This window comes from Brassica oleracea, chromosome C6 (assembly GCF_000695525.1).
Source record: "Brassica oleracea var. oleracea cultivar TO1000 chromosome C6, BOL, whole genome shotgun sequence".
In the NCBI taxonomy this organism is placed as follows: domain Eukaryota; kingdom Viridiplantae; phylum Streptophyta; class Magnoliopsida; order Brassicales; family Brassicaceae; genus Brassica; species Brassica oleracea.
In genome coordinates, this window is record NC_027753.1 from 26091753 (window position 1) to 26108008 (window position 16256).

The following is a 16256-nucleotide window of genomic DNA, read 5'->3' on the forward strand; positions in this document are numbered from 1 at the left end:
ATTTTCAACTAAATTTCCTTCATGATTTCATCGCATTACAGCAACCGCAATTAACATACTAATAATGATTCAGATGTTATATATACAACAAACTAAAGTATCCTTTTGAAAAAGAAAATAAAAAGTAACATAAACCAGTCATTAAATATAAAGGGAACGTACCAACTAGCAAGGGTTCACATTTCCCGTTATATAAAATCATAAACCCAAATGATTGAGAAAAAAAAACATTTTCTTATGTTAAGGGCGAGAGCATGAAAAAAACATTTTCTTATGTTTAGTGGTTAACAAGTACGGACGAGTAAATTAAACCTAAAAATAGATAACACAACAAAAATGCAGCCGGCAAAAAATAAAAAACCACTATGGTATTAGCATGTAAAAGATTTTCAGAATCTATTAATACATCACATTAAATAATCTATTAATTTACAAATATTATAACCTAATGGATTTAGATTATCTCCGGCGCACGCTTTCTTTTAGAAGATTTGCCTATATCAATAAATCATTATAAAAAAAAACCAAAATAATTGTTTTACTATATTCTATTAATTTCCTAAATGTTTGTCTCTAAAATAAATTGTAGATATAAATACATTATTACACAATGCAGTTGATGCGAAGGGCGTGTATGAACAGAACAGAACAGAGTTTCTTTGTCAAGTTGCGAACAAGACTCTAAACTGTTTGTCCCTTCAAAGCAAGATCCGAAAGATCAACGACCACCATCATCGTCACAAAAAATGTTTGATCCTTCTTCAAAATCGTTCAATACCCATTTGATATTCCCCAGAGCCTTCGATGATCATCCAGATTCCGGCGTCTGCTCGCCTCCTCTGTGGAGAACCAGCCCACCCAAGAGCCCTCAAGCCAATCACCAGAACCTCTCTCCTGTTTCCAAGGCTCAGGTCATCGCTCGTGGTCAACGAGAGCTTATGGAGATGGTTAGCAAGATGCCCGAGTCGTGCTACGAGCTCTCCTTGAAGGATCTCGTTGAGGTGAAAACAGAGGAAGAGGAGAAAGATCCGAAAATGTTCGATGAAATGCCTCAGAGGAGAAAGATGCAGAGCAAAGTCGTGAGGAAGTCAAAGAGCGACAGATGGGTCGATCCGGTGAGAAACAGGGGAGTGAATAACAGTGGGTTTCTTCTGAATTTAGGGTTTCCTGTTAGCTTGGGCGCCAAGAAAAAGACCAAGAAGAAGGATGAAGATGATGGTTCTGTGACAAGCAGAGGCTCTCCCAGGCCTTCCATCTCAGAGGATAAAGATTGGTGGAAGTCAGAATCGAGTAGGAGTCAGAGAGAAGTCTCGAGGATCAACAGTGGGGGCTCAAAGAGCAGTGCTGGTAGTAGTAGCAGAAGCAATAGCTATCGAAGCAGAAGCAATAGGGATCGAAGCAGAAGCAGTCTAAGGTATATCCATAAACTCTGCGGGAAGTTAAAGGTTTTATTTTTAATATATTTTTGATCATAGAAATGCTTTATTAGTTTTAGAGTTGAGAATTGATACAGAAAGAAAACTGAAATATGATTTGGGTCTTAATTCTTACTGATGCCGACGAACTGTTTTGTGATACTCTTGTCTCTTTGTCATGTGAATCTTGTAAGGATACTGTGGTATTGGTCGCTTGTTGTGGTGGGTTTGAAGTTAATGGTCCTAGAAAAGGGTCAATGTAGGTTTGTTAGTTGCACGAGATTTTTCTTTACAGCTTTGGACTTTGTTTGCTCAATGGTGATGACTGAAGATGCTAATCATGTGCTGTGTAGAGCAGTATACATTGATTACATGAGCAACTAAATTTATGCCTAACTCTCTCTCTCTCTCTCTCTCTGTTTCCTAATACAGGGATAAAAACAAAGGATGCTTATCTTTCCTCTGGAATGTAAATCTACGAGATTGAAACGAAATGTTCTTCTTGGTTTATACACTTCTTTGACCAAGAAGATTACTGATTTTTTTTAACCTGAGCTGGATTTAGTGCGTTCTGTAAATCCATGGACGAAGGAATCCAGGAATGGTGAAGTTGGAAGCAGAGGACATGAACATCTTCTTCAATGTACAACCAAATATTCTATCCCTTTGTTCTTCTTATAGTTCTATATACACTGAATTTTCTTTATAAGCATATGTAATGCATGCATAGAGCATATGATGATGATCTTTATAATATGTAGATTGGTACTCTAGCTTTTGCTAACCGATAAAAGTGTACCAATGCTCATCTGTATATATCAAAACTTTACGGTTTTGCTTTGGTCTAAAACTAAATCAATGTCAATAATCTTTGCCTTCGCTTCAAGTTCAAGAAGAGTGAAGTCTTTTGTGTCTGTTTATGCTCTTGTTGGATGATGATAGAGTTTGGTGATCGGTGGGTCCTTCACTCCTTTGTGAGCTTGTGTGAGATCCGTTTAGGCCTAGGCAAAAAAAAACCAGAGATCCGAACCGAAAATCTTTTGTATCCGATACGAATTGTAAAAATATGTAAACGGATTGTATAGAGTTGTATACAATATATCTGAATCCGAACATGTTGCCCAAAAATACGAACATTGACAAATTATTGAGGGTATAAATCGGAAGAATTATATTGTTAAGACTCTCATAAGAAATAAGTTACAATATGTCTCATTTATATAGTAAATGATTTAACATAATATTTTAAATAAATATGGAATAATATATATAGATAATCTAATATATTGATGTATATCTTATTATTGACCATTGGGTTTAGGTCAATCTTTTAGATCTCCCAATAGTCTCTTTCAAGTTCATGCGTTAGACAATTTTTGAAATATAGTAGTAGAAGTAAATCAAGTAGGAGAATCAAATCCTGGGGATTTGTAACATCCAATTGTATGTTCTTATGCACATTGAATTGAGAGCTTATGCACTAATCGTGGACATCATAAAAGCTCTGAGTCGAAGTAGAATTTGCAACTTGACGAAGTTCCTTCTAGTTTATTTGTCGTTGTAAAGTAAAAATTTCATTTTAAAAATAAGTGTTATTTTATAATTTTAATGTAAAATTTATTGACTTTACATTTTAATATATTTTTTTCATTAACTGAAATGTGGTTACATGTATTGATAATGATATTTTTATTTTGAAAATATGCAAAATTATATGTTTTCTTAATCTGTGTGTCCGATTCTAAAACGACAATTAAAATGAAACGGAGGGAGTATTAGGTAGTGGTACGGCTTGATGAAGCGCAATAACTGAAGTAATAACTTGAAGAGAAAGCACCATTGGTTTAAGAAACAACGACGGTTATTCATGTTGCGGAAGATTGATGATTTTTGGTTTGATTGTTTGTTTAATTTTATCCATTCTATAATGAGATGATTGTTTGATGTCTAATCTTCATGGTAGGGTGAATTGGCTGCCGGTTTAGATAGGCTGCCGTCAAGAAATCTGAATTTCTTTCGTGAGCTAATAGCCATGCGAAAGTGGATGATGAATGAATGCTTGAATTGTTGAACAATTTCCCTTGCTTCAAATCGAGAAACAAATAAAATGTTAATAGAATTGTTGGGCTACGATTTGCTAGAACAACAAGATTTTAAGAATAGCTGTGAAGATTTTAGTTTTGTTCCCATGACAAATTATTGAGAGGATGAATCTGAAGAATGATATTGTTAGACTCTTATACAATATTTCTAGTTTAGATAGTGAATGTTTTAACCTTATTTCCTAAACTAATATGGAATAATATATATAGATAATGATTAGTATCCTATTTTAATATATCGACCAGTGGATTTGGGTCGATATTCTAGATCTCCCAATAAATATGAAAAATTTTGGTTCTAAAATTCAAATTAGTATCTGAAACCTAAATAAATATTTCTTGCAGATTACAGGAAATGCAGGTTGCAAGTTCCGGAGAAAGCGATTTATTAAACAATTATGCAGACTACGGAAGAAAGACTTACAAGAGATCTTTAACATGGTGCAAATAAATCTGGTCTGACGTGGATCTTCATAGGACGGCAGTATTGTCGGTTGTCGAATCGTCTATGTAATCTTTCTCATATCATAATTGTAATATCATAATAAATTAGCGTTAAAAAAAAGAAACCTAAATAAATATTTAAAATATATAATTTATTATTTTTAATTACTTAAAACTAAAGTACGGGATAAGTTTGAAACCTAAATATATCTTATATAGAATTATAAAATATAGCTAAACTCAAAGTATTATTAACGGAATCCAAACCCAAACATATACAAAACCGTAATGGAGCCTAGAATACTGAACTGGAAAACCCTGAAAGCTCTATCGGGTATCCGAACGGTCATAGCTAGATGAAGTCGTCTTACAAACGCGTTTTCATTTAGTTATTTTATTGCAGTTAGGAAACACGCTTTAATATGGACTCCTAGGAAGACAAGTCAACGAGATAACGTTTTGTGATCGGTTTTACGGGTATTTTTGCCGTGTGTGGACCGATTCTTAATCTTGAATGATTCGAAAGATTGTTAATTGCTCCCCAAGTTTTTAATTTTAATTTATAAAAATGACCAATAAAAAGCAGACGGTGACTTTGCCTTAATGTTTTAGGTATCAAAAGCTAGAGAAAACCCAAAACACAAGTTTGCAACTGTTTGTGCATCTAGAGAAGAATAAAAGTTGGAGTTGACTCTAGACGTGATACGATCAGAAATACACTTACCGTGTCGGAAAGCCCCCTTCAAATTGTTTCATCTCTTTACGAATCCCGAAACTTACAAATCTTTCCTTGTTTCTTGTTCTTCCTTAGGTTTAGGCCTGAACAAGGTATAAGAGTTCTTTGTTTGTTCAGCTTTAAATTTTCTTGTTAGTTATAGCTGTGTACTAAAGACATCATGGTGTCTTCATAGGAATTTCGGAAATTTGGGATTTGATTGATATAAGAGATTCTAAGATGGCAAATGATGCGGGAACATGGGCAGAAAGGGCTACAGATGATATGCTGACTGGTCCAGACTGGGATAGTAACATTGAACTCTGTGATATTATCAACATGGATCCTAGGTTAAAAAAATATATAGTCTCTTACTAGTCACGATTGTCAAGCAAAATTGAAATAGTTTCAGTTTTGGCTTTGCTCATTGAAGTGTAATAGTTTTGACTTTGTTCAATGCCTTTAGTCAAGCAAAAGAAGCAGTGATGGTGCTGAAGAAGCAGTTAGGAAGTGAAAACCCTAAAGTCCAGATTCTTGCACTTCATGTAGGTATTCTTGGATTGAATTATTTGTTTTGGGTTCATCTATGTGTTGACCTCATTTTTAATTTGGATGACGCGTTGCGCAGGCGTTGGAGTCTTTAAGTAAGAATTGTGGTGAGAACGTGGCCAAGCTAATCGTTGACTGTGAACTTTTGATTGACATGGTCAACATAGTGAAGGAAAAGGTGTTTTTTTTTTTTGTTTCCTGTGCTATAGTTAACCTGCCTCTAATATCTCTGGTAGCCTGGGTTGTAAGTTTCCAACTATAATAATGCAGCCTGGCCTAAATGTGCGGGAAAAAATTCTAAATTTGCTAGACATATGGCAAGAAGCTTTTGGTGGACGTGGTGGTCAATACTCACAATACTACAATGCATATAATGAACTAAGGGTATGTTATCTTTTTATTTCATGGGTTATGACAATTTTATTTAGCAATAAGTTTTTTTGACAAGTTAATGGTTCAGTCTGCTGGAATTGAGTTTCCACCTCGAACGCAAAGTAGTCCACCGTTGTTTACTCCACCTCAGACTCAGCCCGTTCTATCAGATGAAGATGTTGCTATTCAAGCGTTGCTCTTAGGAGATGATGTTTCTAGCCTCAGGTATTCTCTTCTAAGTAGACCATGTTCTGTATCTGTTGGGTTTTGTAAGGGTGAAATGTTGTTTATTTATGTTTTTTCGTTAAAAGCATGGAAGAGATTCAAAGTGCCGAGGGATTAGTTGATGTTTTGATGGACATGCTTGGAGCACTTGATCCCGGTAATCCCGAGGTAAGGATTTGGTTGTACTGTTCCTTACAAGGAACTGACTCTTGTGTTTCAAGTATTGAAGATTAAGTGTTTGTATCTTCTGGATGTTATTAGGGTTTGAAAGAAGAACTCATAGTTGATTTAGTGGAGCAGTGTCGTACTTATCAAAGACGTGTAATGACTCTTGTGAACACTACAACGTGAGTTTTCTTGCTTCATTCCCTGCTGTGATGATGGGTTTTAGTAAACAGTTTTCGTTTTCTTTTCTCCAGAGACGAGGAGCTTATGTGCCAGGGACTGGCATTGAACGATAATTTGCAATGTGTTCTTCAGCATCACGATGATATGGGCTCTGTTACTTCAAATAGAGGCAGCATGACAACTCCTCCAGTTCAGCTAGTCAACAGCAATCATGATGATGGCAGTGACGAATCAGATGATTACTTTCAGCTTTCTCACAGGTAAGAGTAGTGTTCCTATTTGGAGAGAGATGATCTCTTGACATTAATTTGAAAAACGATCTTTTAACTTTGCGAATAAATTTACTCTCTACAAGGTCTAATAGAGAGTTGACCTCGATGCTTCCTCCTCCACCACCACCACCTACAGGGAGACCAGTACATGAGACTGATTCAAGCATGGTGGATGATGTCAATAAACTCAAGGCTCCTTACAAGGAGTAAAGCGTCCTCGTCCTCCTGCTGCTTCATCTTCTGCTTTAGATTAAATTATTGTGTCTTTATTTTGTAAGCCTTTATTATACCTCATTTTTCACCTTTTCACTTCACATACAAGTTCTTATTTTGAGTGTCAATTTTAATTTATTTTTATTATTCTACATAGTGGTTGCTTATCTTCAACATGAACATATTGAGAAACACAAGAACACTGAAGGAGAAAAGCTTTACTGAATACGTTTTATTGCTTTCAACTTAAGACAACGCTACAACATCATCACCTATTTATACAAAGCTTAGTAAGCCCTAATACACGAAAGCCCTAATACACGAGTCAAGACAATTGAATCTGTTGGAGGTGATGATTTGATGAGCTGGAAATGAGACCGTTGCGGTCATGCCTTACTAAGTTTTGTCGTATCTTGCTTATGGGCTTCAACCTTAACTTCAGTGGGCTTGTCATGAGTTAAGGTAATAGGCTGAGTATGGCTAATGCACCCCCTCAAACTTGGGGTCGGATGAAAAGAGACACCAAGTTTGGTGCGTAGCTTGAGGAAGGCATCATGACCGAGAGGTTTAGTAAAAACATCAGCCAGTTGCAGAGAAGCTGGGATGTGTTTCACCTCAAGAGCCTTCAGTGCAACCCGCTCCCTGACGTAGTGAAAGTCAACATCAAAGTGTTTGGCGCGTTTGTGAAACATCAGGTTTGCTGCAAGACACACGGCGGAGAGGTTGTCACACAGCAGAAGAGGAGTTCTCTGTTGTTTGAAGACCCATGACACGAAGAAGATTCTGAAGCCAGACAATTTCAGAAGCCGCAGCAGACATCGTACGGTATTCAGCCTCAGTCGAAGACTTGGAGACTGTATCATGCCTTTTGGCAGACCACGAGATGACATTAGAGTCGAGAAGAGTACACAATCCACCAGTAGACCGTCTTGTTTCCTTGCACTCTGCCCAATCACTGTCGCTGTAACAGATGAGAGTGGAGTCAGTGTTTGCTTTTATCCCGATTCCCATTGCAAGAGTGCCTTTGACATAGCGAAGAATGCATTTGAGCAGAGCGAAATCGGATTGACTAGGCATGTGCATCTTCTGACAGTTGAAGTTAACAACAAACTGCAGGTCTGGTCTGGTGAGAGTAAGGTATTGAAGCTTACCAGCTAAGCTCCGGAAGTATGAGGGATCAGAGAATGGTTGATCTTGGCCAGGGACCTTATCAAGCTTGAGAGGCAACAGAGTGATCATAGGGGCACAATCTTGCATTCCAGCGGTGATGAGAAGATCAGTGGCATACTTTCCTTGGTTAAGGCACAAGCCGTCTTCATGATGATGAACTTGAACACCAAGAAAATAATGAACAGATCCCAAATCCTTCATACGAAACACTCTATTCAACTGATCAATGAGCTTGTCAAGAAGAACATCATTGTTTCCGGTAATGATCATGTCATCAACATAGAGCAGCAAGTAGATGACATCAGAATCATGGTGATAAATGAACAGAGAATGATCAAGGAAACTGCATTGAAAACCAAAGTCTAGAAGGAAGGAGCTGAACTTATCAAACCAAGCACGTGGAGCCTGTTTCAGACCGTAGATGGCCTTCTTCAGACGCTAAACATAGTCAGGTTTCTCAAGGTCCTCGAATCCAGGAGGTTGTTTCATAAACACATGTTCCTTCAAGTCACCGTGCAAAAATGCGTTTTGCACATCAAGCTGCTTTAATGACCACTTCTTTGTTACAGCTACATGAAGAACCGTTCGAATAGTTGCTGATCGAACCACTGGACTGAATATCTCTATATAATCAAGCCCCTCTTCCTGTTCATTGCCTCTGACAACAAGTCTCGACTTCAGTTTTAGAACAGAACCATCAGCATTTCTTTTGACTTTATGCACCCAGCCACAACTCAAAGGATTCTGATCATCAGACGGGGGAACAAGCTCAAAGGTTTCTGTTTCTGACATGCTATCCATCTCCACGCCCATTGCTTTGTTCCAACCAGGATGTTGTAATGCAGCTTTGAGTGACTTCGGTTATGTGAACTCATCTTTCATTGTGATTAATGCATAGCGTGGGTTTGGTTTGATGATGCCCGCGCGAGCTCGTGTAGTCATATGATGAAGAGGAGGTCGTTCGGCAATTGGAGCTCCTGGTCGTGGATCCTCATCATCAGAGTGTTGATGATAAAACATAACAGGAGATGCAGGAGGAGAAACCACCTCTGGAGCGGCTGGTGTGGTGACAATCGGCACTGGAGCTAGAGGAAGCTCTTCTTCATTAGGAGAATCCTGATCAGAAGAGACAACTTAAGGAGCAAGATGGGCATCTCTCCAGGCTTTGAGAAGATTGGAGTTTGTATCTGTGTGAAACTTGCTGTATAAGTTTTCAAAAGGGAAGGAGTTTTCATCGAATAAGACATGGCGACTGATGAAAACCCTTCCTGTAGGGGGATAGAAGCAACGATAGCCCTTGTACTTCTCATTGTAACCGAGGAAAATGCATGCCAGAGACTTGGGATCGAGCTTATTCTGCATGTAGGGTCGCAAAGAAGGAAAGCACTTGCAGCCAAAAACTCTTAAAGCTGTATACACTAGAGCAGAGTTATGCAACAACTGAAACGGACTCTCGTTGTCAGTAAGAGCAGTGGATGGCAACATATTGATCAAGAACACTACAGTAAAGAAGGCTTCGACCCAAAGCTGATGTGGAACACGCGCATGAAACATCATAGTAAGGCCTAGCTCAGTCAAGTGTCTATGTTTGCGCTCAGACAAGCCGTTTTGCTGAGGGGTATGAGGACAAGAGATTCTCTGTTGAATCCCGGCTTGAGTCAAAAGTGTGAGAAGCTCCTTACTGATAAACTCCCCTCCACCATCAAACTGAAACTGTTGTATGCGACACTCAAATTGATTCTCCACAAGTTGTTTAAACCGCACAAACACAGAGTAGAAATCAGATTTTGTCCTTAAACGGTAGAACCAAGTGAACCGTGTGTGATGATCAATGAATATAACATAGAACTTGAAACCTTGATTAGAAATCACTGGGCTAGGATCCCACAAGTCACATTGTATGCGTTCCAAAGGACGAGAAGATATAAACTCAAATGTAAGAAAGGGAAGTTTACAACTTTTCTCAAAATGACAAGCATCACAAACAGACTGAACACTTGACTTATTTAAAAGGATAGACTTAGTGCTGGATAAAAGGCGAAGAATATCCGCATGAACATGACCTAACCTCTGGTGCCAAATCTTCTCACAAGCAGCTTGTTGTCTTGATGAATAGAAAGCCTGAAACCGGATATCCTTCAGAACATAGAGATCTTTATGCCGTCGACCTTGGGTTATCACCTGCTTTGTCACCTTGTCCTTAACCAATAAACATTTATCATCAAACATAAATTCACATGGGTAGTCTGATGTGAGTTTAGAAACAGACAGTAAGGACTTGGTAATGGCTGGACAAACTAAGACATCAGCTAAAGGAAGTATACCTTTTGGTGTGCGCAGAGGAATAGAACCAATGTGAGTGATTGGCAGATAGTCACCATTTCCTACTATGACCTGATCATTGCCAAGATATGGTTGAGCAGACTGCAACTGAGAACCGTCATTTGTGATAAAGACGCCCCCGAGTCTGGATACCATTCTTGACCCGTGTACTGAGATTGATCAGACAGTTTCATGGCAGATAACGCATTGTGAAGGTTGTCGGGAGTTTGGAAAGCTTGATCAAAGCGATTGTAGCAGTGAGCAGCAGTGTGACCCACACGATTACAGATCTGACAGGTGGGTCTTGAGCCTGAAGTGGCGCTGGAGAACTGCTGGTGAAAACCACAACCACAGTATGAGCCAGAACCACGACCTCTGTTTCCTCTGTTACTGTAATAACCACTCCTTCTGGTAGTGTAGCCACGACCAGTTTGGAAAGCAAGATGAGGAGTAGGTGCAGCTTCACTTTGAGCTTTAAGCTTGTCATCGAAGTTAACAAGCTTGAAAACTGAATCCTCAAAGCTTGCATCCAACACTTAGTCCATAGAGTGCTCTATGACAGTGTATATTGACTCATACTCACGGCCCAAACCATTCAAAGCAGCATAAATCATTTCTTGAGTAGAGACATGACAACCAATAGAATCAAGCTGGCCGCAAACTCCCTTAACATCATTAAGGTATTCAGTCATAGATTTGTCTTTCTTTGACATACCTTGCAGCTTTCTTTGGAGATCAAGTTTGCGAGTAGCAGAGATGCGGTTGTACGTCTTTCCCAAACAGAACCAGACATCTTGAGCCGAGTTGAGCCCATAAACAGAACGCAGTGCTTCTTCAGACAGAGAACCAAACAACCAAGCCATGACAAGTTGATCTCGACGAACCCATTTGACGAAATCAGGATTTGCTTCTTCAGTCACGACATCACCATCTCGCTTTGCAACAGTCGGAGGAGGACGAGGAGCAGATCCATTAATGAACCCGAGAAGAGACTGACTGGAGAGAAAAGACTCGAACTGTGTTTTCCATAGGAGGTAGTTTGTGGAAAAAAGCTTCAATGTCACGCATTGAGAGATACTTAAAGACGGAGTAGAAAACGGATTTGGTGCTTCGGCCATGGCTCAGGATTTACTTGCTGAGCTCTGATACCATGAGAAACACAAGAACACTGAAGGAGAAAAGCTTTATTGAATACGTTTTATAGCTTTCAACTTAAGACAACGCTACAACATCATCACCTATTTATACAAAGCTTAGTAAGCCCTAATACACGAGTCAAAACAATTGAATCTGTTGGAGGTGATGATTTGATGAGCTGGAAATGAGACCGTTGCGGTCATGCCTTGCTCATGCTGTCGTCTTGTACGTTGAGCGTCTACGGCGTGAGACCAGAAGAAGAAAACAGCCTGAGTTTTGTCGTGTTTTGCTTATGGGCTTCAACCTTAACTTCAGTGGGCTTGTCATGAGTTAAGGTAATGGGCTGAGTATGGCTAATACATATCACATATGATAATCATAATTCATCGAATCAATTGTGACATCTGTTATTAGTTTAGATGATGATATATCTTAAATTAGTAATTAAAAATTAAAACATTTATTTTTATCAAATTGCTATTGATACGTTTGCAATGTGTTACAGTTATTCTGCAAAATAAAATCATTAGTAAATAGTCTTTAAGATCATACTCTTACCCTCGTTCTCTATCGATGATGAAATGATCGAAAATCAACATTATGCATCATTTGGTTTCGTGGGAAATATTCATTTACTTCTTGAGGATTGTTCTCTTTGACATGCTGTGTCAATGATCTACCACCCACCACCATCTCAACTACTTCTCACCCATACTCTTAATAACTATCTCTTTGGTACGAATTGAACATGTTGTGTCGATGATCTACCCCAGGCCATCACCCGTTGTTGTTTTCACCCATTGTTTTAATAATTATCTCTAGTTTCATAGTCAGTCTTATCATTTATTGTCTAAGTTTTTCATAATATCACAGTTTTTTTTTTCCTTACCTATACAAATATAGTAAATCTTTATCCTTTAAGAAACTAGTTAACACTGATTTAAAGACAGTTCAAATTAATTAAACTTATCTTCCAAAAATCTCAACTTATTTTGTTTTACTTAAACTGTAAGAAGCACAAAGACCATACGGCAGTACAAAAGTGATGGGTTCTAGTAACTATTATATCCAATCCCGTTAGCCTATGTATTAGGATTTCTTACAAGAGTGATCTCTTATAAAATTCTATGTAATGTGAATGATGAGACTAAGTTTGGCTGCGTTTTAGCAGTCTCTCCTTCTCATATTTATAATCAATAACTCTTGAATCTCTTGAAGGAAATCTACAGCTTCTTTGCTTTCTTGTATTTTTCATAATAAAGCTCTATCATGAGCTATCTATTTCTAGTTTAATAAACTCATCATACATCTGTCTTGTAATGAAACTCCTTCAGTAACTCCCCATGCATGCGCACTTGTATATAATTGCATCAATACTACTACTGCCTGCTACTGGTGAATCCGGGTATTCCTGCAAATATCTAAAGGGGTTTGAAGGGAAAATCTACCTTCAATACGGCTGCAAAGGGGTATATTCTCCTATATTTTCGTTTGCGACTTTCTTGATCCCGAAAATCTTGTACTCAGAGTCATCATGGGGTTGAAGATGGTCCCAAGGGTCCCGTTTATTTTCCACGATTTTGAATTTTCAATAATAATAAATGAGACTTAATTAGGAGTACTAAGCTAGAATTTGAGATCAAGTTCTATGTCAATTTTAAAAAACCTTAACCTTCTTTTTTAGCAAGACTCCTCTAATTCCTCTATTTTTCTGTTCTTACTAGACATCGATGAGTACAAAAGTGAGTTTTCGTTCTTGTGTGAAGCATAAACCTGTAAGAACGTCATTGGATCTTTCCGGTGCAAGAAAAAGTAACAGAGTGGAAGACAATCATTCTTGGTAAGTTCTTACAGGTTTGGTGCTTCCCACAAGAACGAAAACTCATTTGAAGCTAAAACTCAAGCTCTGGAAACCAGAGAACGGTGGAATATTCTTAGTACAAAGACCTCTAGACTCTGGTGCACAATCATCGAATGCATCTGCCAAGATCTTCAGTGAGAAAGAGATCAAGAATGCGACTAAAGGCTATAACGAGACCAGAGTCCTTGGTGCAGGAGACCAAGGAATCATAGACGAAGAAGAGATACTATCAGACAGTGTTGAAGTTGCCAGTAAAAGCTCTCGAGTTGAGAACTGCAAACAAGTGGTTCAAATCAACCTTCCAAACGTGGTGAGGCTTTGAAGTTGCTTTAAAGAAACACAAGTTCACCTCTTGGTTTATGAGTTTGTGTCTGGTGGGACTCTTTTTAACATCTTGGTCGGAAAGGTTGAAGATTGCTGCAGAGATGCCCAAACTCTTATCATACCTCCCGTGATGTCAAGCTTGACAACACTCTCTTGGATGAAATGTTATCTGATTTTGGAGCGTGGAGTGTCTCTACAGCTTCGGCGTGGTGCATGGAACTGGTGTCAGGAGAAAAGGCGTTGTGCTTTAACTGGCCACATGCACAAAATCATCGCTTAAGCGAAGTTCTTACGGATCCGAGGGTGATGAATGCAAAGAATCACGGAGTGATCTATCTAGTAGCTCTGTTGGCGATGAGGTGCACCGGAGTGAACGGAGATGAGAGACAAGTAGCTGCAGAGCTTCGGGTCAAAACGTGTACGTAGGGTCCTCCATCTGTATCCGCTTTTGAAATCGAAGAAATCAACTAACATATCCTTTTGGCTGAAGAAGTTGAAACAAGCAAACTTCCAATATCTTTTGTTTTTTGTCTTCTTGAATATTGTCAATTATCTAAAACGTGTATAACAAGTAATTGGAGAAATAGACTCTCAAAGATAGATATTAATTCAGGTCAGAGGGAAACACTTTCTAAGTCTTGATCCTTCTCTTCGTGTCTGAAAAACCGTGTTCATATATATATATACGCGTTTAGTTGGACTAATTATCTGGGTTGTCTGAACCCATTGCAAAACAAGTTCATATAACCATATACTAAGGAGATAATCACATATGTATATATATCGTCAATCTGAATGTCTATAGCTTTAATATTCCACTAGATTTTGATCCGCGTTTTTAAATCGCGGGATTATTTGTTCATTTTTAAGTTTTGTATATATATATATTTGATTTATGTGTCTGATCTATTTTAGTTATTTTTAAATGTTTAAAATTTTTAGATTTTGAGAAGAATTTTGACCAATGTTATGTCTAGTTTCATTCAATTATTTAAAGGATTTTTAATAATTAAATCCCTCAACTAAAGATGAATCGTAAAAAAAAATCATCAACTAAGATCATGTGAAATAAATCCTCAACTTTAATTTCGTTAACATATGTTACCCTCTGTCTAAAAAACCGCGACGGATGGTGACATACGTTAACGGTTTATAAATTGATGGTTTATAATGTTGAAAACTTATACTTCAAGAAAATGTTGATATTGCGACCAATTTTTGTGTCAAAATAATTTGTCACAATATTATGACGATTTACTGACAAATTTGTGACAAAACTATTATGTTACAAAATAGTAACTATTTAGTCATAATATTCTGACATAATAAAAAGTAACAAAAGAATGTCACAAATGATGACAAACTAGTGACGAAAAGTTCCGTCTTACATATTGTTAGTAATTATGCGACCATAACTCGTCACTAGTTCGTATATATTTGTTAACGTCATCAAATTTTCTGAGTATTTTTGTTACAATTAGTTTCTTTATAATAAAACATGTAAATTTTATTCGTACGTGAATATAACATAGTGGAGAGTCATCGATTCTTACTCCAAAAAGTTTTTTTTCTCAGTTTCAAAAACTAAACCGTTACTTCTATTTGTAAACATGAGACTAGATTCTCTAAATATGATCAAATTATAAAATTTAATCAAGCCCATATATCTGTGTTTTTTTTTCTTGCTAAGAATCTTAATATCATTGGTGATTGAGATTTGCTACAAAGTATTTTGATCTTTCGGTTACAAAGTAGTTTATCTAAGCATCAAGAAACTCTGGCAAAAAAAAACTAAAAAAACGGAGTGTCAGTCGAATGCAAGAAGACTAGATAGTAGATGATCCTCGAGTGAAAACAGATGCTGAGCGTCACAGTTGAAGGATCAGACTAACCATAGAGACGTGAGGGATTTGATATTCTTCCTGTCCATCATAGCATGAATGGTGTCTACTATTAATTTCTCTGAACACAGCCATTAGCGGGACCAGAGTATGGTTGTGGATCATGTTGTTTGTTGCTGCCATATGTAGTAAGTCACTGTCTGAGAGACCAGAATTAGTGTTATCCAACGTGAAATTCTATTGATCGCCTATGACTTGTCGAACTTCTTTAGTTTGGCATAAAATTTATTTAGTTGGCATAAAATTTATTATATCGTTTGCGCCTTCAAAAGATCAAGCCGACTATCACTTCCCAATGAGGGGTATTTTCCTTGTCAAAATTACTCAATGTAAATAAGTAAATATTTTTTTGTTAAAATTAACACACGGCTTAAAATTAGGCCTGAGACTTATTATCCGAGATCCGGATTCGATCCGAGATCCGCTCCGGATCCGCTCCGAAAATAGGATATCCGGGGTGCCCGGATCCGAATCCGGATAGTAAATCTTGGATCCGTGCAAACCGAATCCGGATCCGGATATCTTAATTTTTAGGTCCGGATATCCGGATCCGGATCCGTATTTTTGAAATACATTAAATTTTTAAATTTTATTAATATTTATATTTGATATATTAATATTTATACATGAATTAATCTTATAATATTATATTTTAGTTTTTACAATATTATAAACATATATAAATATATTTATAAATATTTAATTTATATATTATATTAAAAAATTAGTATTTTTTGTTAAAAAAAATTATTTTTAATTATTTTGACGGATCCGGATCCGGATCCGGATATCCGCGGATAATAGAATATCGAGACGGATATCCGAAACCCGGATATCCGGAAACCACGAATCCGGATCCGGATATTAAGTCAACGGATCTGACGGA

At 37.5% G+C, this 16256-nt stretch overlaps 3 protein-coding genes and 1 long non-coding RNA gene across 4 annotated transcripts; 3 read left to right on the top strand and 1 right to left on the bottom strand.

Annotated features, from left to right (window-relative positions):
* Window positions 1–627: 627 nt before the first annotated feature.
* On the top strand, window positions 628–2249 carry LOC106298556. Its single transcript, XM_013734695.1, has 2 exons — window positions 628–1414; window positions 1848–2249. Exons 1-2 carry the CDS (start codon window positions 747–749, stop codon window positions 1900–1902), a joined length of 723 nt encoding a protein of 240 aa, XP_013590149.1. The 5' UTR covers window positions 628–746; the 3' UTR covers window positions 1903–2249.
* Window positions 2250–4640: 2391 nt separating this feature from the next.
* On the top strand, window positions 4641–6835 carry LOC106299229 (target of Myb protein 1-like). The gene is made up of 11 exons (XM_013735351.1): window positions 4641–4686; window positions 4773–4789; window positions 4873–5026; window positions 5143–5221; window positions 5305–5403; window positions 5496–5609; window positions 5686–5822; window positions 5909–5990; window positions 6084–6169; window positions 6242–6430; window positions 6526–6835. Exons 3-11 carry the CDS (start codon window positions 4917–4919, stop codon window positions 6650–6652), a joined length of 1023 nt encoding a protein of 340 aa, XP_013590805.1. The 5' UTR covers window positions 4641–4686; window positions 4773–4789; window positions 4873–4916; the 3' UTR covers window positions 6653–6835.
* A 772-nt stretch (window positions 6836–7607) lies between these two features.
* LOC106297849 (uncharacterized mitochondrial protein AtMg00810-like) lies at window positions 7608–8095 on the bottom strand. The gene is made up of 2 exons (XM_013734005.1): window positions 7685–8095; window positions 7608–7616 (listed from the first exon to the last, which is right to left on the bottom strand). Exons 1-2 carry the CDS (start codon window positions 8093–8095, stop codon window positions 7608–7610), a joined length of 420 nt encoding a protein of 139 aa, XP_013589459.1.
* A 3971-nt stretch (window positions 8096–12066) lies between these two features.
* Window positions 12067–14106, top strand: LOC106297122. Its single transcript, XR_001261416.1, has 2 exons — window positions 12067–12753; window positions 13009–14106. It is a non-coding gene; the product is annotated as an uncharacterized LOC106297122 (long non-coding RNA).
* Window positions 14107–16256: the final 2150 nt, after the last annotated feature.

Bases quoted from the DNA above. Each gene is read 5' to 3' on its own strand.
- LOC106298556 (XM_013734695.1), top strand. From the start codon at position 747: ATGTTTGATCCTTCTTCAAAATCGTTCAATACCCATTTGATATTCCCC. The intron at 1,415-1,847 runs GTATATCCATAA...TTCCTAATACAG, and splicing joins CGAAGCAGAAGCAGTCTAAG to GGATAAAAACAAAGGATGCT.
- LOC106299229 (XM_013735351.1), top strand. From the start codon at position 4,917: ATGGCAAATGATGCGGGAACATGGGCAGAAAGGGCTACAGATGATATG. The intron at 5,823-5,908 runs GTATTCTCTTCT...TTTCGTTAAAAG, and splicing joins GATGATGTTTCTAGCCTCAG to CATGGAAGAGATTCAAAGTG. The intron at 6,170-6,241 runs GTGAGTTTTCTT...TCTTTTCTCCAG, and splicing joins ACTCTTGTGAACACTACAAC to AGACGAGGAGCTTATGTGCC.
- LOC106297849 (XM_013734005.1), bottom strand. From the start codon at position 8,095: ATGATCATTACCGGAAACAATGATGTTCTTCTTGACAAGCTCATTGAT.